The sequence below is a fragment of the Aquarana catesbeiana genome, linkage group LG09 (assembly GCF_042186555.1).
Source record: "Aquarana catesbeiana isolate 2022-GZ linkage group LG09, ASM4218655v1, whole genome shotgun sequence".
In the NCBI taxonomy this organism is placed as follows: domain Eukaryota; kingdom Metazoa; phylum Chordata; class Amphibia; order Anura; family Ranidae; genus Aquarana; species Aquarana catesbeiana.
The window spans coordinates 291,255,362-291,281,883 of NC_133332.1; the positions used below are offsets into that span (position 1 = coordinate 291,255,362).

The following is a 26,522-nucleotide window of genomic DNA, read 5'->3' on the forward strand; positions in this document are numbered from 1 at the left end:
GAAAATCAGATGGTAAAGCACAAAGTATTGCAGTAAATTGTACTCTTATTGGTTATAGCATTGCAGCCTTAGCCAACTCATTCTCATGAAGTCTCCACTCCCTGCTAGTTAATGTTCAACAGGCAGCTCCTTCCAGCTACATCTAAGATTTCCAAGGCTTGGGGAGGCTAGTTTAGAGTTTGGTTGATCCGGTTCTAGGTAGGAGAGACTGGAGATAAGGTGTCGTGAGGCAAGTACTGTACTCAATCCAGAATTCTGAGAATTTGCAGGGGTAATTTATACAAGAGATACAAATAGAAACCAAAAATGTTGTTTATTACAATATATAGAACTTTATTAAACGGACCCTAGACAAGCATTCCGTTTACAACAGGCAGGTTTAACATTGACTTTTTTTTGCATTGATTCTTGCTTCCTTTTGTGGATCAGATGAGTTGACCACCTGGTACTGAGGTCAATAGCACTTGTGTATAAACACATGCCCCAGGCAGCCTCAAAGATGGGGGTCATCCCCTTCAAACCACTTTGTCAATCAGTCCAGGAGCTGTCACCAGCACCCCCACCAATCACAACAGAATGGGCCCATAATGACACGGAGAAGAACAAAGGTGCAATAGTAGATTAACTTTTCCAAAATCATTAAGATACTAATAAGGCAAAACCACATTGCTTGATTGTGCTGGATGACCACTATAATGCTACTCCGTTTTTAGTGTTAAGCACATACAATCCAGGGATTTACACCAAGAATGCAGTACAATATCTGCTTATCACTGCCAGGTCATGCCCAGTGTGATCTTCAGGTTCTTATAATCAGAAATGCAGCTGATGACTGGGATCACCTTCATGAAATTGTTTATAATTAACATCCTATGTAACTTTCAGTATTAGAGCAGTAATGTTCAAACTGTCTGCATCCACCTATGGCATGATCTGCTCCTGTGTAACAATACTGCCAGAGTATAGCAAACTCACACAACATGGAGCAATTTTAATGCAGTTTCCCCACCACAGTGAGCGAAAGCCTTCCTCATGACCTATCTGCACAAAGACCCCTGTGATGGACATTGTTTTCTCAGTGGGAGTGCTAGTGCGTTACTTCTATAATACATCTTTCAGAAAACCCATTAATAATTGCAACACATGGACCTGGAATTGACTGCAATAAGCCAACAGATTACCAGAAGAAGCTACTAATGCTGTTCAAAGACATATGGCACTTTTGCCAGGGGAAAAACGAAGGCGTTAAAACTGAAATACATTAGAAGTAGTACACCAATTTCTCTACGCATTGAAAAATACCTTTAAATATAACATTTATTCCCCATCACTGGCTATGTCTGCTTTCTTGTTTGTAAGAAAAGCCTAAAATTTAAGGGACGACATGAGGATCCTTCTTGCACTAAAACTACAGTTGCCCCGCAGCTTCTCATATGTCCTTTTTACACAAGTTTCAACCCCAAAATGGCTGAATGCCAAAAAACCTGTACTCTTAAATAGCACACAGTGAGTTGAAAAGGCAGATGTCATTCATAAATGCACTGAACAAAGTTCAGCATTCCTCCTATCTCTGACCGCAATTACACAATTCTCCTTGCCCTCTTGAACACAGTGCAATGAAAAGTTGTGATCGAGCTTGAATCAATCCTGAACATTTCCCCCTATAAAAAAAAAAAAAAAGCAACGTCCACATACCTACATGTGTGGCATTATTGCCCAATAAAACTTTACAAAAGGCACATGTATACCTTCAGCCAATGTAGGGAAGCCAAACATGTCCACAACACAGCATCAGCCACAAGATGCCTTCACCACATTCCAGTTGGTGCCTGAGGATTTTTACATGGAGGAGAAACAATGTGGTCTGCTCTGCCAGCAGTTCCTGTCCTGTGAAGACGTCTGGTGTGACAAAACAAATTTTTAGGGATGTCCTCACACAAGGATTGAGCATTGCGTTGATGCTACATGCAGTTTTACCTTGTTTGCAAGTATCTTTACTACATTAAGCAACTTTAGAAAAAGTTATTGCACTGTATCGCCTTTGTTCTCCAGATCATTTGGACAGGCAGTTACTGTGCTTTAAGAGTAACATCACCAGCTGCCCACCAAAGTGAGAGAACGCCTGGGCTGACTGCTGCTGTGATCTGATCCTGAAGTGGTATGGAGGGGATGACATCCATCTTTGAGCCTGCCTAAGAAACACATTTACACACAAGTGCAATTGACCTCAGTACCAAATCACCTGCTAAGAAGGTGGCGGCGTTGGAAAACTGAAGTGTACACAGTGGAATGTTAGCAACTGGTTTTCACAAAATACGCCAGACTATTTTTGCGTCTAGTTTAATGCACTTTATCACTAAAGTTGTAATGTTTAATTGTCCAAGTTGTTTTTATTTAAAGCAATAGCACAACTATCTTGTTTTTGGTTAATACTTTTTTGGCGTATCAACACATACAAGTTGAAACTAAGAGGTCACTTTCATTGTATGGGCTTATTATTAGGCATGTATGATAACCTGGCATACAATGCTATATATAACTGGCTGGTACAATATGGTTTTCAAATGATATACTATATGTGGTTATGCACTTACTTTCTTTGACTATGAAAAATCTGAAGCTAGGTACACATGTAGCAAAAGTTAGATGATTCAGCAGGAACTAGCTAGCTTTTGGTATGTGTACTCCTCTTTTCAACAGAAACCAGTCATTAGACCAGCTTCAGTTGAACAGTCATGCTGGAAAACCAGAATTTGCAGCCCTGACTTTAGTATTCTGACAAGAGGAGGTAAGACCCCCACATCCACTTTGCTTGTGTGGCTACAGGGATCTATGAGTTTCTGTAAAAAAAAAAAAAAAAAAAAAAAAAAAAAAAAAAAAAAAAAAATACACCCCTGTATGTATGTACACCCACCCTGCTTAATAAAAAAAAAAAAAAAAAGTTGTTTTTTTTTTTAATTCTCCACTTCTTGGGATTTCTAGTACCAAGGTCATTCTGTAAGTTACTCTATTTCTGCTGCCAAAACCGAATAAAGTCTCCAGCTGTAGTAGACATTGTCTAATTAAATTAACAGGAAGAAATATGTCCTTGTCATAAGCACAGCAGATGAGAGCAGGGAGCTCAAAAAAAGGGTACAAATGGCACCAATGGAAACCCCAAGATGAGAGGACTTGACACCAGCATCTACTTAAAACAATATCTATATCTAATTATGTTTGTTTTAAAGTGGACCAAACCTAAAAAATAAAAAAAATAAAAATAAAAAAGGGGGGAGTGTATAAAGTACCAAACCATTCACTCTTTATTCTCACATCCTATTTAAAGTGCAATTTTTTTTTGAGGTCTAAACAGAATGCTTATCTGTTTGTGGATCCCATAAACATTTCCTTTGCTCCCAATGACCTCAAAACCTACTAACAAGCACTGACTTTGAAACGTGACGCCAGCTACTTCCCCCTCCCAACAGGTTAGAGTCCACTGATCAGAAGGGAGCAGCTCTTAGGTAAGAACAGAAGACCAGGGCAGAGGCGACTGTATTTGACCAAAGTACCCCAACTGCTTACTATATGGTCTGACACTTGTATACTCAGCAAAAAAATAAAAACAAGTTAGTCAAATAAAAAGGCCATAATACTATATCTATAATTAAACATCTGTAAAAATATCAGTTATTTTCTTTTTAAATAAATATATAATAAATATACAAGCTATGCAGTAAAAACCATGAAAAACAACACACAAAAGGAGGAATGTGCAAGCAAACGCTGCCCTGGATGGACACAGACTATGGTCTTGTGTGGGACAACAGCATTTGCAAAACTTAAGACACTGTGCTGCTGCTAGGTTACTTTACTAAAGTAAAATGCTATAACAGCTGTGAGGCAGCTAAGAAGCCAGAGGTGAGTCTTAGCGGGTCAGGGACCTGTTGGAGGTGCCAATTTTGTAATCCAAGCAGATGCTCGTGAGCCTCATCCAATCAAAATTACAAAGAACTCAGTAGAATGATGGGAATTGGCTGCCTGGAATTTGGGCCAGGCCAAGTCAGGGCTGCTGTTAGAATAGACAGGCCCCAGCCTTCCCATCCAAAAAAAAAAAAAGTGAATACTAAAATACACTAAAATCAATTTGTGGACACAAATGTAACACCATTTACAAAATTCTAACTAAACTTAAAAAAAAAAACCCTCTTGAGTACACAACTGTGTGAATGAGGTCTACCCTGGGTTCACACTAGTGCGATGCAGGAATCTGCGCCATTCCAGTGCCGGTTCCCGCATCACTCCTCTCCCGCAGGCAGTTCACACTGCCTTGTGCAAACCGCTGCAGGTGTCATTAACAAAGTTGTGACACCCCCCAGTGCGAACTGAACTCGCACATGAATTGGAACGCATAGGTGAGAACACCCATGCAATTAGATTCTAGTGCGGGGAAAAACAAGTCCCTGCACGATTTTCTGTGCGAATCCAATGCGAGTTCAGCCATACAACTGTATAGCTGAACTTGCATCGCTCAGAGATCGCATGTGATCGGCACCTGCAGTGCGGGTGCGAATCACATGCAATCTGAGATCGCGCTAGTGTGAACCCAGGCTCAGTCATGTGGGCACTGTGCATTGTTTGTGGCTGGATTGCAGGCAGCCTATGTTACGCTATTGGGACACAGCAGCTGTACAAACAGCCACATGTTCCAGTTTGACAGTAGTGTGGGTGCAGGTGTATGGCACTGAACAGACCGTGTGCATTCGGGACCAGATATCCACGCCTAACAAGTTAGGACCTGCATCTGTGTTCCTTATAGCCGCTGCATCCCCATAGAGTAACAGGCAGCTCAAGCCAAACAAACCACTTATTCACACTGTATGGCCCAGAGAACCTGTGTGAATGAGCCCTTCATTTTGGACTTTGGTCAAATATCAGGGGTATAAATAGACAAAAATAAATTGAGCACTGCAGCTGAACAGGGCATATCTGTATTGAGGCTCACTTTTCATTCACAAACTGATGCATAGTAAACCGTATACTATGATTCAGTTATCAACATAGTGAGTGATTAGTACTGATCACTCATTGTGTTCATTCAGAAAAGGAAGAGGCCAGTAAATATGACACAGGTCCATGATGTGGCTCTTCCTGCAGCAGCTGAAAGCTAGAAGGAGAAGTGGAGAAGTCTGCTTTCAGAACCATCAGGCAGATCGGTTCCAGTTAATTTGTTGTTGCGCCAATCACTTTCCTTGTCCACAATCCAATTCTTTCAGCTAGTCAGCTGCCCAGGCCCAAAGCCCATACAAGAGAATCAGTAGCCCTGCATAGTTATATGTCCTCATCTCTGACTGCTGCCTCAGCAATAGCACGGTTGATATGCATGCTACATTACATATAATTAAGTACATTCAGAGAACTCATGCTGCCACATAAGCTCAATACATAAAATGAGCCAAGTGTACAAAAAACAAAAAACAAAATGTAAACAGTTCCAACGTGGAAGATGCTACTGGTCCCCCTAAGCAAGGGGCATGGAATGAGACCAGTCTTCGATTAGGTGAGAAGTTCCTAGCACAGAGGCCTCACATCCTGTTTCTGGGCTTATCACAGCTTTACTCCATTGCTTTAGTGTTAAACACATTCACAGAATGAAGACAGGACAATTAACATCCAGGGAGTTATACCCCAAAAATGTAGTCCAAATGTCCAGCAATAGCATGACATCCACTTCTCATCACCGCGAAGTAACACCCAGTGAGCGCTTTATGTTCTCGTACACAACGTAGCTGATGCTGACGGCTGGGATCACCTTCATGAAATTGGGGGCCAGACCCCGGTACAGTCCAATAGCTCCTTCAGTCTGTATAATATGTTTGAAGAGACTGCTCATAGTCGGCTGTGGAGCTCCTTCAATGGAAGCTGCAGAGGGGGAAAAAAAAAAAAAAAAAAAAAAAAAAATTTATAAATAGGTCAACCAGAGATAAATTGGTTAGTACAGAGATCCAAGACAGCATGCCACACACTACTGCAATTAACAAGGTTTCCCTACAAAAATGACTGCATATATGAGTAATGTAAAAATTACACATTTCCAAACAAATCTGTCACCAGTTAAAATGACTTAAAGAAAAAAACACGCACACGACCCGATATATGGGGCGTGCGCACTTGTATCATTAGCTTGGACATATGCAGAGGTTCCTACACATACAAATCCTGTCAGATCGACAAGTGTACTCACCCTGTGCCTGCATGCGTGTCCTGACCAGAGCTAGGGGATAGCTGGCGAGCTGCCCACATGTACTGGATATGGTCCCGCAGGCCAGTAACACAAAGACACCAGGGTCTGCACTGCTTGTGGCATAACGACTTAGCCAGGCATTCTTCAAAGTCTTCAAAGAAAGATGAAATAAAATGGATTAGAAACTTTCTACAAACAATATCACTGCCTAGAAAAAGTTTCATTAAAGCAGATTATAATAAAAGGAGTGTTTTACTAACATTACTAAATAAAGGGAAAAGCTGGGCATTTCTACAAGTACGGTCATAATAATGTTGGTATTGGACAATGTATAGGTAAATGGTTAAGCGAATAGCCAAAGCCTGGATTCACCTGTGCAAAATCCCAAAAATTGCAGATACAGTGCCTTGAAAAGTGTTCACACTCCTTGAATGGTTTTCTATTTTTTTTTTTACAAATAAATATCTGAAAAGTGTGGCTTGCATTTGTATTCAGCCCCCTTTAAACTCCGATACCCCCCAAATACAATCTAACCAACTGCCTTTAGAAGTCACCCAATTACTAAATAGAGCCCATCTGTGTGTAATTTAATTTCAGTATAAATACAGCTGTTCTGTGAAGCCCTCAGGGGTTTGTTAGAGAACCTTAGTGAACAAACCACATCGTGAAGGCAAAGAAACAGACCAGACAGGAATAAAGTTAGAGAAGTTTAAAGCAGGGTTAGGTTATAATAAAATATCCTAAGCTTTGAACATCTCATGGAGCACTGTTCAATCCATCATCCGAAAATGGAAAGAATATGGCACAACTGCAATCCTACCAAGACATGGCCGTCCACCTAAACTGACAGGCTGGGTGGTGGCATTATGTCATGGGGATGCTTTTCTTTAGCAAGGACAGGGAAGCTGGTCAGAGTTGACAGTAAGATGGATGGAGCCAAATACAGGGCAAGCTTAAAAAAAACCTGTCTGCAAAAGACTTGACTGGGGTGGAGGTTCACCTTCCAGCAGGACAACGACCCTAAACATACAGCCAGAGCTACAAGGGATCTCCAAACTACGGCCCTCTAGCTCAGTGTTTCTCAACTCCAGTCCTCAAGGCTCCCCAACAGGTCATGTTTTCAGGCTCTCCATTATTTTACACAAGTGATTTGATCAGTTTCACTGCCTTAGTAATTACCACAGTTGTTTCATCTGAAAACATGACCTGTTGGGGAGCCTTGAGGGCTGGAAGTGAGAAACGCTGCTCTAGCTGTTGTGGAACTATACGTCCCATGAGGTATTGTAAACCTTTGACATTCATAAACATGACTAGGCATGATGGGAATTGTAGTTCCTGAACTGGAGGGCCATAGTTTGGAGACCCCTGGTTTAGATCAAAGCATATTCATGTGTTAGACTGGCCCAGTCAAAGTCCAGACCTAAATCCAATTGAGGATCTGTGGCTAGACTTGAAAATGGCTGTTCAGACACTCACCATCCAATCTGACAGAGCTTGAGCTTTTTTCCAAAAAAGAATGGGCAAAAATGTCACTCTAGATGAGCAAAGCTGGTAGAGACATCCCCAAAAAGATTTGCAGCTGTAATTGCAGTGAAAGGTGGTTCTACAAAAGTATTAAACTTCGGGGGGCTGAATACAAATGCACACTTCACATTAAAAAAAAAAATTTAAAAATGTAAAAAACATTTAAGAATTTTACTTCCACTTCACAATTATGTGCTACTTTGTGTTGGTCCATCACATAAAATCCTAATAAAAAGACATTTACGTTTTTGGTTTTAACAAGACAAAATGTGGAAAATTTTAAGGGGAATGAATACTTATTCAAGGCACTGTACATTTGCTCCTCTTACAGCCACATTATAAATATAGGGCCTTAGTGGCTTACCTCATATACTGCCAAGTCAATGCCAGCATAAGGAATAATCCCCAGCATGTTGGGAACATATCCCTTGTAGAAAGCAGACATCCCTTCCTTCAGCATAATTTTTTTGCCACAGTCCAACATCCCTTGATATTGGCCAGTATTCCTCAGAGCCATCCTGGTTTTCAAAACCTGCAACCATTAAGAAAAGTGCATAAGTGCCAAATTCACAACCACAGATTGGATCACAATTCCAGCAGCTCATGTCCTCACCTCCATGGGGTATATACTGCTCTGGGCAATCACTCCAGCTAGAGACCCGGCCACCAACCTCTCACGAATACCCAAGATCTCCTGGTCACTCCCAATGAAACGTTTAATCTGGAAAAAGCAGGTTGGAAAAAAAAAAAAAAAAAAAAAAAAAAAAGTAAAAAACACTTATTCTACCACACTTTCATGGCAATAGTAGATAGCTTGCCAACACGCTAATGTGTTCTCACACTATCCCAAAGTAAATCAAATACTAGGTACCTACAAATTACCACGGTTCTACTTATACATGTGACAAAACTACGATCCGATTATGAGCATCTGAAAATAAACCAATTGTGATTGATCTACTCACTGTGTATAATGTGCCTAAATCAAACTGTACCACATCACCTTGCTTAAACATTTGTCTCCTTCATATGTATATTAGGGAAGTGTGTCAAAATTATAAATATACCTCAGTGCTTACTGTTAAACAAGGATTTAAAAACTAAAAAAAAAAAATAAAACCCCCACAACACACATGGATCTTTGCACAACGTATCACAGTATGGAACAAGACAATTCCCCTGTATAGGTACTGGTAACATTGTACACAGATTCATGTGAGTTTTTAATAAAGTAGGTTTCTAAACAGTAAGCACTAGGTGAAGCACCCTCATTTTCTAACATTGGAAGAATGCTCAAGTCTACGCAAAACTGACTCAATCTGTCTGCACTCTGCATTCAAATATATTCATATTCTGCCAGCATTATTACATAGCAGATTGTGACAAACTCACCTGTTCATAAGCCATAAACTTAATAGCAGACTCTGGAGCAATTTTAATGACATTAATGCCATTTCCCCGCCACAGTGAGCGGTAGCCTCCTTCACGGAGCATCTGCGCAAAGCCCCCTGCCATGGACATTGAGTTGCTGCGTGAAGCGTGGACCTGCAAGAGAAACACGAGGCATGTGCTCAGAAATCACTTCTAATCCCAGCACAATGGATACTGCTTTTTTTTTTTGTGGAGGACTTTGTAATCTCAGCAGGAATGCATAATAACCCACAGTACTTCATCTAAAGACATGTTGCTCAGCTGCTAGTGCGTCACTGCTATAATACATCTTTCAGAAAACCATGATTAACAACTGTAACACATGGACCTGGAGCTGGCGTTGATGGTAATAAGCCAATTACAAGTAAAAGCTACTCAGTCCACACACAGAGTTGAAAGAACTCCAACAAAACACTAGTAAGCAAAATTTTTTTTACCAATTAAGAATTTTTTTTTAAATATAGCAGGTTTTTTCCCCCGCCAATCCTGGTTAGGTCTTCCTTCTTATTTCTAACGCAAGCTTTACGTTTTAACGGATTAAAAACGCAGCACAGCAGATTAGGACAGCAACGACATAAGGCCTGTAAAGCCGTTCTGACTAAAAGGAAACCTCAAGCATAAGGATCCTACTGCACTAAAATACAGCCGCCACAAAGCTTCTCATATGATCTTTTCTACACAAATTTCAACCCCAAAAATGGCTGAATGCCAAAGAAAGAACCTGTACTGCTCTTTGGCACACAGTGAGCTAAAAGGCAGATGTCATTCATAATGTGCAGGACAAAGTTCAGCATTCCTGCATTGATCTCTGACCAAGATTACACAATTCTTTGCCTTTGCGAACAAAATGCATCGAACGTTGTGACAGAGCTTGCATCATTAACTATGTCAAAATACCTACATGTGTGGTGCTATTGCCCCATAAATTCTACTAACCTGCATGATAACCTTCAGCCGATCTAGGGGAGCCGTACATGTCCGGGACACAGCGCCAGCCCCGCCACCAGCCACAAGATGCCTCCACCACATTCCAGTTTGTTTCTCCTCCACGGTAAACTCATCAGGCACAAGAAGGTTTTCTCCAACGTCAAAGATCTGCAAAGGGAGCAGAGTAATGGAATCAGTGTTGGCACTATCCAGCCAGTATGTATAAACCATGCTCTACCCTAGGCAGCTTTAGAGCTGCCGGTCATGCCTGTTCCCTACAAGTACTTTAGCCGAGACTGGTAAAATAATTTTTTTGCAGAAGGATATGTAAAAAGGGAAGCACATCCGGTTCCTATAGCTTCAGGCTACAGGGGGGTGGAACAAACCAGCACAGGCCGAGTTGGACCAGTCATACTCTGCATGCAATTTGGTGCCGGAGTTTTAGGTTTTGCCCACTTAATAGCAGATACAGCAAGTTTGACAAGACATGGGCTCCTTAGACCTGCATCCAGGTCCTCTGAAGGATGCCAGTTACATTTCTAATACACCGCAAAATGCCAAATAGGTGAACAACAGCATTCGGTTGTTACTGCACAGGAATAGTTTATTAGCTCATGGTCCACTAATCACTAGAAACAGCTGGGAACCCATTTTACCAAAAACTCGTCTCCTTGGCTTGGCTGACAACTTGGTCATACAAGACTTGGCGTATTGCTGAACCCTAAAGCACAGACTAATACCCCTAAAATAGTCAAGCCCTGCTTATGTTGAGCATTCCGCCACACACATACTTAATGCCATTTGACAGTATGAAAAGCATTTTAATACCAGGTCAAAGTGTGCAGTGACAAGGCAGTACAGTAATTTTCACTTACTGTAGAGTGTTTCCAGTAAAGGATGATTTCAGGAATGTTGTCAGCAGGATGTAAGAGATGGTAATCTCTCCACTCATTCCAGTCTATAGTCATTGTACCATTTTTATCCATGCTGAAAGACAAAAAAGGCCAAGGCATGGAGGTCAGTGATTTCTAAGAACACCACAAATGCAGGCAATCATGCACAAGCACAGCAAGTCACAAGACACAGTGGGAAGGGTACAAGAGGACAACATACTTACTGGGCGACAGGGCCCCATTGGTGGCCCGTCCTAATTCTGACAGCCACACAGACAGAAGCAAAAGGAAAGACAGCACAGATAAAACAGTTACTCCCTGCCAGAAAGTATTAGTGGGCAACTTTGGGATTACTACATTGTTTTATTGTATATATTTGGGAGGAGGAGATATTGTCCAGAAGAGAAAACACAAGAAGGGAGGAGTCTACACAATATAGGACAGACTACAGAACTTGAAGATAAACTTGGTTGTAATAGGTATATCTTGTGTACTCACCGTTTAAGGATTTTCTCTGCCTGCTGCTCGGAGATATTCACACCAAGGTCACGGAGAGATTGCATTATTTCTTGCACATCAATGCGACCTAGAAGAGGAGCAAAAAAAAAAAATAAAAATCCTGTTTTAAGATCAAAAGGAGGGGGAAAAAACAAAAACCAAAACGACCAACGTCTGAGCAGATGGTGGCAAAGCGATCGTAACCTCAACCACCTGGCCTGTGTGAAGACCAAGTCTACCAGCCTGGCCTTGCTCTGACTTAAGTCTCAGGGACTGCTGACGTTCATAAGTGGACGACATGTTGCAGAACTTTAATGGAGCCCACTGAAATATTAAACTGCCAGATTGCGATTTACAACTTCAATGGATGAGGTTATTATCAGTATATTTGAAAAAAGTATTTGTACTCAAGAATGATATGCATTTAATAAAATAGCACAGAAAACAGAAAGCAATGCCATCTTAGCCTGGCCAAAGACTTGACAAAACTATCTTAAATCAATTCAATACATGCAACTAGGATGACGAAATGTAAACTTCAGCAGCCAGCAAGCCTGATCTAGGTGTAATAAAGCTCTTTTGGGGGGGGGGGGGGTGCAAGGTTCAGACACCATATTTTGTGCCAGTATTATTTCATAGTCGCAATGGCTGCTGATGTTGCGCACACACACACAAACTGCTTTAGTAAACCTATTTATAAAAAAACGGAGGAGAACTCCTTGGCAAGTGAGGTTAGAAAAGCAGCTGCAAGCTGCCTCACCATTATGCCTCTGGTGATCCCTCAGTAAGACAACCTGCATTACTTACCATCGTTCTTTTTATCCAGACTGCGGAAGACCAATCTGAGCTTCTTCTCATGGTCACGAAGGTAGTGCACAAACTCCTCAAAGTCTAGCTGCCCATCCTGGTCCTTATCTCCAGCTTTCACTATTTTCTGTTACAGAAGAAGGAGAAACAGATTTGAACGGTCATTCTGTATGTATGATCATCATTAACTGGCATACTGCCTCTGGAAAGTGCAGGATAGAACTGGAAAGGGCATAAGCTGCAACTTTACAGAAACCATCTACAAAACAGAAATCATTTATCTGGGCCATACAGGAACAGAACACACCTCAGGGAAGCCAGCACTATGCAAACTTGACTTGAAAAGGTTAGATTATAACAATGATGGAAAGGTGTGTCCCCCAAAATTGGACATCATATGATTTTAACTGACTAGGTGAGAAGCTGTTGTACACAGGGCAGGCTGATGGGTTAATCGGCACCAATTGCAATGCCACCAGAGGATGAGCGAGATCAGCAGAGATTTAGTGACCTTTGTAAACTGTCTGAGCTGCAGTCACAGGACTCCATCAGAGGACACAGAGTGCTGACAGCTAAAGATAGCTGGGTGTGTGACATTACATGCTGGCCAGCGGGCACACAGTTTACCTTAAGCCAATTCTATAATCATGAATGGGGATAATGTTACAGATTCATGAAGATTGTTAAACTAGATTATGTCAAACACATACCAAAAGACACTATGTACATTTTACACATAAAAAAAAACCAAATATAGTAAATTGAATAAACCATAGAGCAGGTAAGAAATAACACCAAAAATATAAATACTTTCCAATTGTAGCAAAATGTACAGATTCCTCTACTGGAAAATAATACCTGCTAACTTCATGGTTGTAGATTACAATCTAGCCCTGAACCCTGCACACCTTTATTAATTGTCAAGCAAATGATCACATCAACCATAGACACTGAAGCACTCCAAACTACTGTAAGGTCGGAACCACAAGCAGCAATACATACACCCCAGCTGTAATTCATGCCATCACTACAGGGTTTTAGCAAATCCTAAATTAAAAATCTGATGCGGTATTTTAGCTTTTATAGGAGCCAAATCAGCATGGTCAACATTTGCACAAAATAAAATTGTACAAGGAGTACATATGAAATAGGTGACCAAATCAAGTGCTACTTCATAAAAACTGGCACCCAATATAAACCGATAAAAAAACTGATCATTTACCAAACCTACACAATCCCCCTCCAATTTGAAATAACTTCAGGTATTTGTATGGAGAGCTATGACCATGTAACAAAAAAAAAAAAAAAAAAAAAAAAAAAAAAAAAGACACCCCAAGGAATAGGATTTTTTAATGTTAGCTCTACAAGAGATCTTGTGAAATACACCTGCACCATTACATGAGCTAGACAAAACTACATCCAATGTAAAGCAGCCATAAGCTCACCTGTCTCCACTGCCTGTAAGTTGAAAACTCCTGAGATGGAATAAAAAGGCTTAGCCTGAAAATGGATTTCAGCTCTGAAGGTAATCCATTGGACTCAAAGTACTGAAACTCTGCCTGCGACTGATCCGGCACGGGCACATACAAGCACAGACAAAGCATCTTGGAGATGCCTACACCTGCGTCAGCTCTTTGGACTCCTCTACAGCTCCACAGTAAATGCTGAAACCGGCAGGTTACAAGACTAGGTGCCTGTGCTCAGCTTCTATTGGCCGATACAGACCAGCCCCCTCCCATTGAAGTCTGCCTAACTGGCAGAACCAGCCTTCTACAGCCGACCAATCCCAGAGGAGCGAGGTCACTGAATGGGACAAAGGATTCTCCAGCCGCATAAATTGACACACATTAACTCCCTGGAATGCTGCTATGGGACAACAGCTGACAAGATTATCAGGGCAAAGGGAAAGAAGACCCCCTGGTGACCAACTATAGAACACATCACAAGGTGGATTGCTTAAAATGTTGTGTATATTCAGAAGCACAATTACATGGAAAGACCTGACACTTGTTTACATATATAAATAGATCTTATATTTGAGCTTTGTTATAATAAGCCTGTGCTCATAAGTTCAATAGAGAAAAAAAAAAAAAAAAAAAAAAAAGAGGAAAAGTACTAAATAAAAAAAATAGAAAGGCTGCACAAAAGGAGGACACAAAATACCTCCCCATAATACATCTAAATGCAAAACATTTAAAATGTGTTCCTTTATTGTCCATATTTTCTATACATGTCTACCAGTAAATAAAATCTTCCCTGCATCGCTGACATAAGTATTGAGGCTCAGAAACAGCCAACTGGCAGAGGGGTTTGCCAGTGGCAGCCTACTTTTTGGAGCAGCTTTTCCTTAAAACGTATCTTTAGGGGTTGATTTACTAAAACTGGATTGAGCAAAATCTGGCACAGCTCTGCATTGAAACCAATCAGCTTCCAGATGTTTTTTTGTCAAACCACAAGCATCTGGAAGCCGATTGGCTTTTATGCAGAGCTGCACCAGATTTTGCACTCTCCAGTGTTAGTGAATCAACCCCTTAGTCTCTTTATTAAGGTGTATTTGAATCCTCTGCCTCTTAACCACTTCCTGCCCGCCATCATACGACGTCCTTGACTTTGTGCAGGTATATCTGAATGATGCCTGCCGCTACAGCCATCATTCAGATATACCTGCACAAAGTCAAGGATGTCGTATGATGTACTGGGTACAAATGTGGGTGCAAGTTACTGGATGCAAATGTACTGGGTGCTGACAAAGAATAGCCATACTAGGCAAATGCACCTGAACCAGGCATAAGGGCCTATAACTGCAGCCTGGGTACAGACTAAAGCAAAGCTAGGACCTATAAACACCTACTTGCCATGGGCACACCAATCAGTATGACTGCACAGAAAAGTTTTATTTTGAGCGAATTAGTTTTTATGCAGAAAAGGAAACATTTACCAGACTTGTAACATACATTAAATACGTAGAGAAATTCTGAACACAATATTTAAAAAAGGAAAAAAAAAAAAACCTACGTTTTACTGGAGAAGGGTGCTTTCCAGCATCCCAGCTTGGCTAAACTCCATAGAAAAACCCAGCACCACCCCCCCCCCCCCCTCCTTCCCAAACTTGGAGGATCTCTTGCCAGCCATGAAAACTCCATGAAGTAGGGAACAAGCAGCTTCTTACAATTAGGCTTTTAGGCTTTACTGCTGTGCAAGTTCAAACTACACATTTAGTACATTATTGGCTTAAAACAGATTCAAGTATATACAATCAGCTTAAGAAGCCATTCTCAGTAACCCCGGAAATAGACTGAGGACACCAGTGCAAGTAAAATAATAATCTTATGTAATTAAAAAGCAGGGTCTTGGGGCTACTAAAACACGTAAGAGGTCAATTCAGGTGGGCATTGGTTTCATTATCTACCCTACCAATGTGATTTCTCTGCAGGTGCGACCAATATTGAGTACAACTCACAATGATACATCAAGTTTATTAATCGCAGTGAAAGGAAACAGGGAAAGCTGGTCCCGTGCCAAGCATCTTCTGTGCTGCACTAAGAACACAGGAGGTTGGCTGCTCAGCATGGGTGCCATTCAGGGAATTCTCTCCACCTCATCCAATCAGAATCCCTGAATGGCAACCGTGCTAAGCAGAGATCACTGCAGCAGCAGCGTTTACTACGATTGCCTGCTTCCAGCAGGTTCCTACAGGCGTGGTATATGCATAGTTATTTTGATCCAAGCAAAAAAAAAAAAAAAAAAAAAAAAAAAAAACACCTCTGGTGCCACCTTTCGGCACAGTTTTAAGGCCCTAGGGGCATCTACATTCTCTGGCCACCCCCCCTCCCGTGTCATGGCCACACAGCCCCCTCCCGTGGCTCTAGCCTCTATTCAGTTGTAATAGAACCATGTCTCTGGTGAAAATAAAAATGTAAAGACTAGGTCCACCTTTGCAGGAAAAAAAAAAAAAAAAAAAGAAAAAAAAAGCAAGCTTGCAAAGCATTGCACCCGCAAATCAGTGGATTGCAGGAATCTGGGAGGGGTCCCATTTATACCAAGCTATACCCTAAATATGGTGCAAAAGATAGACCGAGTATCACTAGCTCTGGCTGAACAGAGATGACATCACCAGGAGGAGGATGGGGGCCTGGGTACAGGTGGTAGGCGTGTCTAGCGAGTTTTGCAGCCATATTGTATAAATTGTTTGGATGCCACACGCAGATTAGGCGGATTTGACTCGAGAAAGGGATTCCCGATTCCACCTGATCGCCAACCGAATGTTTTTTTTCTGGTATTCATACATGTAGATTGAGGTTTGTTAGCCTGATCTAGTCGCTGTTTTAATGAAAAAAAAATGTATGATGCTTGTAGCTGAGAGAGATTGCCTTGGTCTAGATCAGTGGTCTCCAAACTGTGGCCCAGATTGAGCCCTTTGCTTGCCTGTATCTGTCCCTTGGGGCATTATTCCATTAACTGACACCAATAATGGGGCACCATTTCTCTCATTAAAAACCAATGGTGGACATGGATGCTGGGGCTCCCCCCCCCCCCCCCCCACACTCACTAGCCACAGTACAGCCCCCCCCCCCCCAGCCTAAATGACAGTATATTGGACACTTGCTTATGAAAGTTTAGAGAGCCCTGGTCTAGATAAAGAAACTGTGGGGAGATCTTGGGCATTTACCAAAATGTACTGTTTTATAGCTTTATAAGATGCATCCTTTAATATGAAACTTGAAGTGATCCAAATGAAAAGAGCAATAATGAATTTCAATGCATGTACGGGATTCCTGCTTTTCGTATAGTTATCAGCTCTTGGTACTACAGTACGTGCGGCTGTTACTCCTGCATCTCTTAACGCCATCCATTGCGGTGATGGGTCACTTCCTTACCCACTTATTTTAACCCAATAAATGCTACACCATTGTGCTGTTGGCCAATTCACTTGAATGGGTTCATTTGGCAGCGGTACCAACTACCAAATGCAACAGATGGATCATCTTTAGCGTAACCGCAAAGCAGCACAAGTACACCCCCCCTTCCTTTTTCTGCTCATAGAGGGGCAGCAAGCACTGCCACATGTCCAAACTTAGCCACAGAATATGCTTAACAGTTTATGTATAAGTGGTTGTGACTTGTTTGGGACAGCTGTTGCATAGTACAATGTGACCAGGTTTGTTTTAACTGTGCAGCAAAAACTGCAGGTAACAGGGGGTGTAAGAATAATTATCCAATCTGGAACCAGACCCATCACAAGGCAGGTAATCTAAATACAAGGACCTTCTATAAAAGTACTGGAACAGACTGCAAATCATGCGACACAAGGATGGTTAATAATTGGGAGATAAAGCCTCTGATGCAAGCTAATGAAGATTAGACAAATGATAGATAAGAGATCAGATCCGCAACCACGGAGGTCAACGTGAGTTTGTCCTCTGCGTATTGCATCAATGCTGCTACCAAGAATGTTAAAGCCTGGCCAACAACCCCACACTGCCCGGTACATTCTGACCATGACCAAAAAAAAAGGCTCAAAGTTACAAAACACTCCTTTATATTACTGCAAAAATGTCCACCATGTTCCAAAAATGCCTACTGCCTCTGGTCCTACTGTTTTTCTGTCACTGACCCAAAACAAGCATGCAGTGAACTTAGATAAATTTATTAGAATTAAAAATATCAATGATAATATACGCAACATGTCCTAGATTTTTTTTATTTTTTTTTAAATTACAGAAATATACTGACAGAAGCCCCACTAAAAATACTGAACCACCCAGGGTAAAGACCTATATGTAGGAAACCTATTCAACAGCAGCCCGATATCCACCTGCTCAGAATCCAGGACTAATCAGTGACAGCCATTGGGCTTCACTGGTAGCTCAGTAGCTGCTTATTCAGGACATTCACCTCTGAAAGGTGTCAAAATAGTTTAGGCTTAGCTACAGTGAATGCAGAGAATCAAGTCACATGTGACCTTGTTCAGAATAAATCATTCCTCAGCTACAAGTCTCTCACATACAAACTGCACAACGACATTCAGGCTAGGTTCACATCTGTGTGGGCAATTTCCACTGCAGGTCCACACCTGTTTCCACAATTACCCGCACAGAAAGACACGATGAATGCATGTGGGTGCCAATAATCCTAACAGCACGCAGCATGCACTGGAAATCACACCCGCAATGCACATGCAGTTCCCGTGCGGGCTGCGATTCCAGAAATGGCGCAGGGACCCTTTCCGTGCATTTCAGGAGGCACGGCAGCCCACTCTAATAGGCTGCCTCGCCCATGCAAAACATGGCTAATAAAATGTGAACTTGCTCATAACTCAATTTACATGGCAATGAAAGCGGCCCAAAAAACTGACAATGCAAGATAAGCACATGCTGCATTTATGTAGTACAAGCACAAAAAGACATCCTTAAAAGCAGGACAGAAAAATAGAGGAACTGACCTGCCCAGGCAGACTCTTATGTTAGTGTTTAATGCAATTCAAGGACGGCTATGGGATGCAATTAAGAGAGCATACTGCAGCAAAATATAGAGGACAAATATAAAAAGCCATTAGTGTCAGAAGGCAAGACATTTGCCTGACTCAAAGTTTGCCCAGCCCACGCATACTGAATAAAACAGGTTTATGAATTACTTCATATAACTATTAGACATGCAAGGTGAATACATTAAAGGAAAAACGTCATGAGCAACAAATGCTAAACCATTGCTAAAACCTCAGAAAAAGCTGCTTCAAATAATTTGAGTAACAGAACAAGCATGCAGCCAGTGAAGTCCGAACTCTGGAGCTGCATCATTGTTCTAAGTCAGTGATTTAAAATGGTACCAACACAAGGAGTTATTAGGAAAGAGGAAGCAAGAGGTCAGCAATGGTAGCTCTTATGACATGTTCCCTTTAAATCAGATTCATTTCTGCAATTAAACCTCTTTCGATGTGGTCCTGGAACTAAAAATTCCAAGCCCTCTATAGACGGCAGCAGGTACACCCCGAGCAATAATTCCATTCCCAATTCAAAGTCACTCAGTTTTGCAGTTTTGTGACTTTCCATACTCCTCTGCTGAGTGGCATCCACTGACATGCTATGATGGTTCATGGACAAGAAAACTTTACCTGCTGCAGCTCCTTCCAGGGTGCCACCACCATCAGGACAATCTGGCCCTCAGCATCACTCTGTTCCTTCACATCTGCCCCCTCCGTAATAGAGGGACCATTTACATTATCACCATCAGAGCCTTTGCAGGCTATCCAGGGAATATACGTGCCTAATAACTCCCAGACTGATTTCAGCATCCTTCCTTTTGTTAGCAAAGAAGAAATGTGAAGATTGAGGAAAGAAACCTCAAATACACCCTTTTAAGACCTGGATGGTTCTCTGCAACAAAGGCTGCTTCAATGAGACAGCAAAAAAGAAATAGAACACTGGAATTAGGAGCAGGAATATAGCTGTACAGCAAGCATCATGCAATACAGTTTAACACCTGGAGTCTGCCTTGCCCTCACTCTGCAAATGTTCACACCAAAAATACTGAAGCCGGCTGCTCTGACTCTGCATTCACACTGCAGCAGGGTATAGCCAATCACAGCTGTGGACATTAACACGCTCTAAAGTCAGACCAGTCAGCATCCAGCAAGCCAGAAGGAAATTCCAGCATCACTCATGGTCCAAGAGGAGGAAACTGCAGCTTTAGGGTGATCTATACAGCATCCTGTGCTACAGAGATGACACAGCTTTTCTTAAAGTGGAACTCATTTCCTATAGATGTTTATCCTATATAAAATACATAAAAGAGAAGCATAAAGTAAATGCTGTCAATGTGTTTAGGTTTTTGAAACCCCTGTAACAAAATCTGATACTTGTGATGAGGTAAAAGTTATGTGATGTAAGAAAAAAAAAACCTGGCAGCCAGTCCAGCAATCTGGGGATTTGAAATCCCCTGCTCTTCTCAATGCAGTGCTTCCAGGATACACGAGATAGATTCTGGTTGGTCAGCACCATCACAGCGAATCAATCTGGCCCATCCTGGAAGCACTGCATGGAGAAGAGAAGGTGATTTCAATCTATGAACCAGCTGCTGAGGTGCTCACTGCTCAGCAACCCTGGAGGTTAAAGTGGAGGGCCACCCTGAAAAAAAAAAAAAAAAAAAAAAAATTAAACTTGATAAACCCTTGTTGCTAGGCAGTCTTCCTAATTTGCCTCTTCCTTTTCCGCGGCATCTTCTGCTCCTCGGTGAACGGCCCCGTTGTCTTCTGGGAACTGTGTGTGTTCCCAGAACACCACGGGGCCATTCACAGAGCGCCGCGTGCGCAGTAGGAAACTGGCAGTGAAGCTGCAAGGCTCCACTGCTTGTTTCCCTTACCTAGGATGGCGGTGCCGGGACCTGAGAGCTGAGGGATGGGTCGGCCTCGGGCGGACGACATCGCGGGCACCCAGGACAGGTATGTACTTATTTAAAGTCAGCAGCTACAGTGCTTTTTTAGGCCGGAATCCCGCTTTAAGAGAGAAAGTAAACTTTTTTTTTTGCAGATTTATACTTGCCTAGGTGGATGCAGCATGGGTCCGATGCTACATCTGTCCCAACACCTCTAACCGAGCGATTGAACACTGCCGATCACTCGGTTGTCAGAGCTTCCCGAGTAGAGCTCACTGGAGCACTGAGCTGTGGAGGGACCGGTTCAGTCTGACACCGCTACACCGATCTCGGTAAAGAGCCTCTGACAGATTCTTTACCACGTGATCAGCCGTGTCATGGGGGTCTGTGCTGATTGTTTATCAGCATAGCCCCCCTCGGATGCCCACACTGGACCAGAGAAGCACCCAACATGTGGATGGCCAGGTACATCCCCCATGGCCATCCACATGTGCAAGTGAATGCACAACATATGCCAATCAGTGCACACAAATGGGCACTGACTGGCACAAATAAAATCAGTGATGCCCAGCAGTGCAGCTATATCTTTGCCCGTCATTGAAGAAAACATACTTATTTACAAAATTTAACAGAAACCAGAGAAAAAAAAAAAAACCCACACCCCACAATCGCAGAGGTGATCAAATACCATTAAAAGAAAGCTCTATTTGCGGCCCTTTGCTTGCTTTTATCTGGCCCCTGGGGCACCATTTTATCCGCTGATAACAATGGGGCATAATTCCCCCACCCTCCCCGCTGGATACCAATGAAGGGGCACTATTCCTCCCAATGACACCAGTGATGGAAGACATCTCCTCCCACTGACACCAACAATGGGGCATAATTACTCCCATTGAAACAATGGGGCATCATTTTTTTCCCCCCACTGACGTCAGGACCTTTTCTACTCCCAATGGCGATGGTCCGGCCCCCTAAATTCTGAAAGACAGTAACCTGACCCTTTGATTAGATAGTTTGGAGACCACTGCTCTAGAAAAATCATTTTCACAAAATACATTCTTAAAGCCTTGATTAGAAATAGGATGCAATATCTAGCATCAAACAGTGTGATGGATCCTAGCAACCAGCTGTCTAGCCAAAAGCTGAAATCTACATGAATAGCTGGCAACGGCGACTATTTTCCTACACTTGTATAAATGAGGCCCAGCGTTTCCCTTTCAGGAAGCCAGTCCTCTGAAAAGGAGCTGGAAACAGATCGGCCACTTGCCAAGTCGCAGTGACATTCAAAGAATTCAGTTACCATCAGCCTCTAAAAAGGTAGAGGATGCAGCTAAAGCCAAGTTCTCTCTTCACAAAATGCAATAATCTACTTTATTACAAAATAACCCAATGTATTTAAAGCCAAAACAAGTAAGCAATGGTTAAAACCTGATGGTTTTAATTTTTTTTGGTAATTTGTGTCCCATTAAGGAGATTTTCCTTCACTTCCTGCTCTGCAAACAGGATGAAATCTCTCCAAGGACAGACAAGTCCCCTCCTAGATAGTTTTTTCAGGGACAAGCGAGTCCATTGGAAGATCTCCCCTGATCTTGTGGCTTGATCCCGAGCTGGGCTGTGTGCCACCATCACATACCACAGCGTGGCTTGGCCAAAAACCTTCATCCACCTCATAGGATTTGATCAACAGCAGGAAGAGCCAATGGCTCCCACTGCTGCCTCCATGTCCTGTGAGGAGATGAGAAGTAGCGATGCCGCTCTCGGGCAGTGTTGAATTGAGATTGGGCTCAGGTAAATATTTAGGGGGCTGCAGGAGAGCCGTTTATGAAAGGTTTAGCACCTAAGAAGAAAAAAAAAAAAAAAAAAAAAAAAAAACACACAGAGTGTGGAGGGGGGGGGGGGGGGGGGGGGAATAGATTGGAACACGGCTCGCTGAATACTGATCCAACCTCTTCAAATTCCCCCTACCCTATGCCCTAATCCACTATGTTCTATGATTGGTACTGAAACCAGATGAAAAGATGAATTTTTTTTTCATATTCTATTTTTTGGGAGACTGGAATAGCATGTTAGGCGAATTAGTTCTTGTTTCTTTAAAGTTTTTCTTCAACTAATGGATTGTATGCTTTCAATGCATCCAGTTGCTCGTGGGAAGTCTCAGCAGCGGGGGCCATGCAGCCGTCTCCTTGCACCGTGCAGTTATCTATACGGCTGCTGCGGTTCCACTCATTTATTATAGGCTGCCCGATGCAGCTCCTTGCTAGACCAAAAAGAAACTGTGCGGGATCACACTATGTGGCTCTCCAAATTATGGAGGCGATGACCAGCTAACAAGAAAGTAGACTTGGATGCTACTCAGTACACCTGACATTTGGGGGTGCCCTGAAGGCACTGAAAACACTTGCCACACACCCTCTTTTAGGGACTGTGGGAATACAGCTTTAGGGAAAATATAAGCTGGGCAAATGATGTGCAGACTACAAGTCAGTCATCTCATAAATGACCGAAGCGTGCCTGAGCATGCATCTTTATGTACTGTGCATTCCAAAAAAAAAAAAAAAAAAAAAAAAAAAAAAGAAGGTCAAAGATATCCCAAGGTAATAAAGTACCCACATTCAAGCATTCTGGTCAGCAAAACTTTGCAAGGTCTTCCTGGAGCCCTTTTGAAGGCCTGAGTGTGTCGGAATTCTGCTTTGTCAATTAAGCTTGCCGTAGACTGATTTAAAATTAAAATTTCAATCAGTCTATGTGCAGGCTGGTTGTACTGGGGTCAATCAACTTCACTACAACCAGAACCAGCCTGTTTTTTTTTGCCTGATGACTGCTGGTGGCTAAAGCCACCAGCAGCGACCATTGTATTCTGTTGGCTCTCCGTTGGCAGAACACAATAGCACTGTGGGGGAAGGATTCCCAAATCAAGCAATTTTCTTTCCTTCAACCTGTGGTGCATAACACATGGCCTCTGCCCTGGTCTTTCAGAAGTATTCGGTTCTGAAAGAAAGCCTTCTGCATATCAAATATCTGTGCTTTACAGACAGACAAATAAAGCATGGATGAAATGACAATTGAATTCAGAATGTTCTATCTACTGCCAAATGACCACTAACCCAAAGAACACAAACTGCTGAACAGATGGTTGTGAATAGAAAAGGGTAAGAAGAGCGTCGCGTGATGAGGAAATAGAGCATTGTATGTAAAGATCTTAAATGGATTAAAGAAATGCTGGAAGTACAAAGCACATCAGTAGGGCTTATCTTCACACACTGATCTCATCTTAATATACAGCACCATACCAGCAAGATAACACAGAATGCCAGGAAAGTGACCTCCAGATGAAAGGAACTCCAAAAGTTTATATTAACCAAAATCTGATTGGGGGGGGGGGGACCACGACCCTCTTCATGGTGGGAGCCAATATAACACACAAAACAAACAAACACTCAACAATTAAGCCATTTCTGAACTCTTATGGGATAAGCAACATCTTCAGGGCATGGTGTGCTTTGTCATGTCAGCAGATTTTATTGGAAAGTTTCCTGGCAAACAGTCATATTCTTCACTCTGACTATAAAGCTGGCCATACATTCTACAATTTTCTTGTTCAATTTCCTTCAGATTTCTCTTTAACTATGTAGTGCAAGGGCCTTTCTGATTGCATACAAATTGATAGTGTTTAGGTTTGACCTCATATTTAGATGGTTTTGGCAAGTTTAAACGTATAAAGTATGACCAGCCTAATTCAGTGCATGCACTACTGTCACTGCTAGGTGCCAGTGCTTAAACCAACCATTCAATTAAAAAGGAGGTACAGAAATCTGGCCATCTAGGAGCAGACTAAATTTCTGTGCTAATCAAAATTAGTATAAGTGGACAAAAATGATTGTAATCTCATACATACAACAAAAATAAAGTTATAGTTGGTAGCTCAAACACTGTGCAGACGATTCCAGAACACACCCTCAATAACTGACATACAAAATAAATAACGTAGCACAACTAATGATCAGCTCAATAGTAAAAAGTCCACTATAAGCAGTCCATAAATAGTAGTACAATCAAATCAGTGAAAAAATGTCTAGCTCTTTGTAAGTGGTAAGTGGCGTACGTGCTTCCAGTAAATAAGTGAATTGAATGCTCACCTTAAAAGAAAGGTCAAACAACGCAACAACACATCCCAAGGCAATAACTGGAATAGCTCACTTCTTTGATCATTCCTTCTAGGCGCCGCTCCCCCACCCCCACTTCAGGAACTACTTGCCCTCATATACTTAACAAAAAAAAAAAAAAAAAGCCATGGGCATATACAGAATACAAAAGATCAATAGTTCTCTCCATATTGAATTTATTCTCTCAGTGCATTAAAAACCACTTACAGGAATATATAGCTCAAAAATGCATGTGCTGATATACATCCACGTGTTTCCCCAGCACACCACATAGTAGTTCTCCAAGATGGCTGCAAGAGGAGGTCATGGGCTGGGCTCCGCCCCAATATGCATTACATTTGGTGATTGGACTTCCACAGTAAGACCCATTGAGGAAGTCCAGTCACAGGACGTAACGTGTATAGGAGGGGGAAAGCTATGTGTGGTGAGATGGGGAAACACCCTTCTTATGGAGGTCAAACACTAAGGTGAGCATTCAATTCACTCGTTCAGTGGAATCACACACACACACACGACCCTATCAAAGAGATGGACAATTCACGTGTCACTGTGGCAATTTGATTATACTACCACTTTATGGACTGTGTATAGTGGACTTTTACAATTGAGACGATTAGTCGCGCTACACTATTTTGTACATTTCTGTGCTAGGGCATCTGGAAAGCATTTTATTTCATGTTAGATATAACAGTATACTTTACATTCATGAAAAAAACTCTTGGTTTTTGAGGTTTCAGAAAAATGCAAAAGAACAGTTTGGTGTAAAATATTTAGTCAAAATTATATTTCCCTACTCCTAGGTTCCAGGGTGATATTTATGTTTTTGCATAGTTGCGAGGTTGAAGACAATAGTCCATCCAGTTCAACTTGTGTAGGTGTACGTGTGTCAGTGTATAGAATTATTTCCCATATGGGGTATTCTTTAAGATGCACATCCAAGATTCTTTTAAAAATACCCATACTCCCCACCGCCAATTGAGAGAGTTCCATATTTTTTATCGCCCCGACAGTGAAATCCCCCTGCGCAACTTAAAGGTTAAACCGCTTCTCCTCCAATCTCATTGTGTGGCTCCGTGTCCTTACACTCCCTGAGACCGAATCGTTTTTTTTTTCCTATGCTGGTATTACCATTGAGATATTTGTAAATTGCTATCATGTTAACTTACTGTGTGAACTTCCCCAAAAATCTCCTTGAATTCTGGATTCACTATGCCCTGTGAATAATCACTGCTGCATCACATTTCAGAGCCTGCCATCTGAACTACAGACGTGCTGAATGGAGGAGTTTCAGGAGGCATAGTTAGTACAGGAAACAGAGAAGCTGCAAATCATGCTGGGAATCCAGGAAGTTGGGGAAAGACAGCCAGCAGATCTCATGAAAGGAGGAGTATTTTCAAGTAAGCTTATATTGGATTGTCAAATATTTCTATTATAAAATTAGGATGTGACCATAGACCTGTTACAAAAAATAAAAAAAACCCTTTGAATGGGACAGCCATGTTCCACAAATGTAGGCTTTGCTTCTTGGTTTGCAGTCAAACTACAGTTCTAGTCTCTCCCTATACAGACTATTCATATATCAATATTTTTTCTACTATGTTCCAGTAGGGCAGGGGGAAAAAAAAAAAAAAAAAAAAGAAATAGATTTAAATCTTGAATCGAGTAGGTCAAATAGATTCAAAATGT

At 41.8% G+C, this 26,522-nt stretch overlaps 1 protein-coding gene across 5 annotated transcripts in view; it reads right to left on the reverse strand.

Moving 5' to 3' along the window:
- Nucleotides 1-294: 294 nt before the first annotated feature.
- Nucleotides 295-26,522, reverse strand: part of SLC25A25 (solute carrier family 25 member 25) — a 41,796-nt gene continuing 15,568 nt past the window's right edge. Inside the window, exons 1-11 of one of the 5 annotated variants that reach the window (XM_073600407.1) lie at nucleotides 19,415-19,919; nucleotides 12,304-12,430; nucleotides 11,497-11,584; nucleotides 11,223-11,258; nucleotides 10,981-11,092; nucleotides 10,115-10,273; nucleotides 9,140-9,292; nucleotides 8,361-8,468; nucleotides 8,112-8,279; nucleotides 6,224-6,374; nucleotides 295-5,901 (exon numbers count right to left, since the gene is read on the reverse strand). In XM_073600407.1, coding sequence (XP_073456508.1) covers nucleotides 5,717-5,901; nucleotides 6,224-6,374; nucleotides 8,112-8,279; nucleotides 8,361-8,468; nucleotides 9,140-9,292; nucleotides 10,115-10,273; nucleotides 10,981-11,092; nucleotides 11,223-11,258; nucleotides 11,497-11,584; nucleotides 12,304-12,430; nucleotides 19,415-19,594 — 1,467 coding nt within the window. In that variant the 5' untranslated portion in view covers nucleotides 19,595-19,919 and the 3' untranslated portion in view covers nucleotides 295-5,716. Of the gene's footprint in view, nucleotides 5,902-6,223; nucleotides 6,375-8,111; nucleotides 8,280-8,360; nucleotides 8,469-9,139; nucleotides 9,293-10,114; nucleotides 10,274-10,980; nucleotides 11,093-11,222; nucleotides 11,259-11,496; nucleotides 11,585-12,303; nucleotides 12,431-13,748; nucleotides 13,986-19,414; nucleotides 19,920-26,522 lie in introns of those variants that run through there. The other 4 variants (XM_073600408.1, XM_073600405.1, XM_073600409.1 and 1 more) reach the window with 4 other exon arrangements.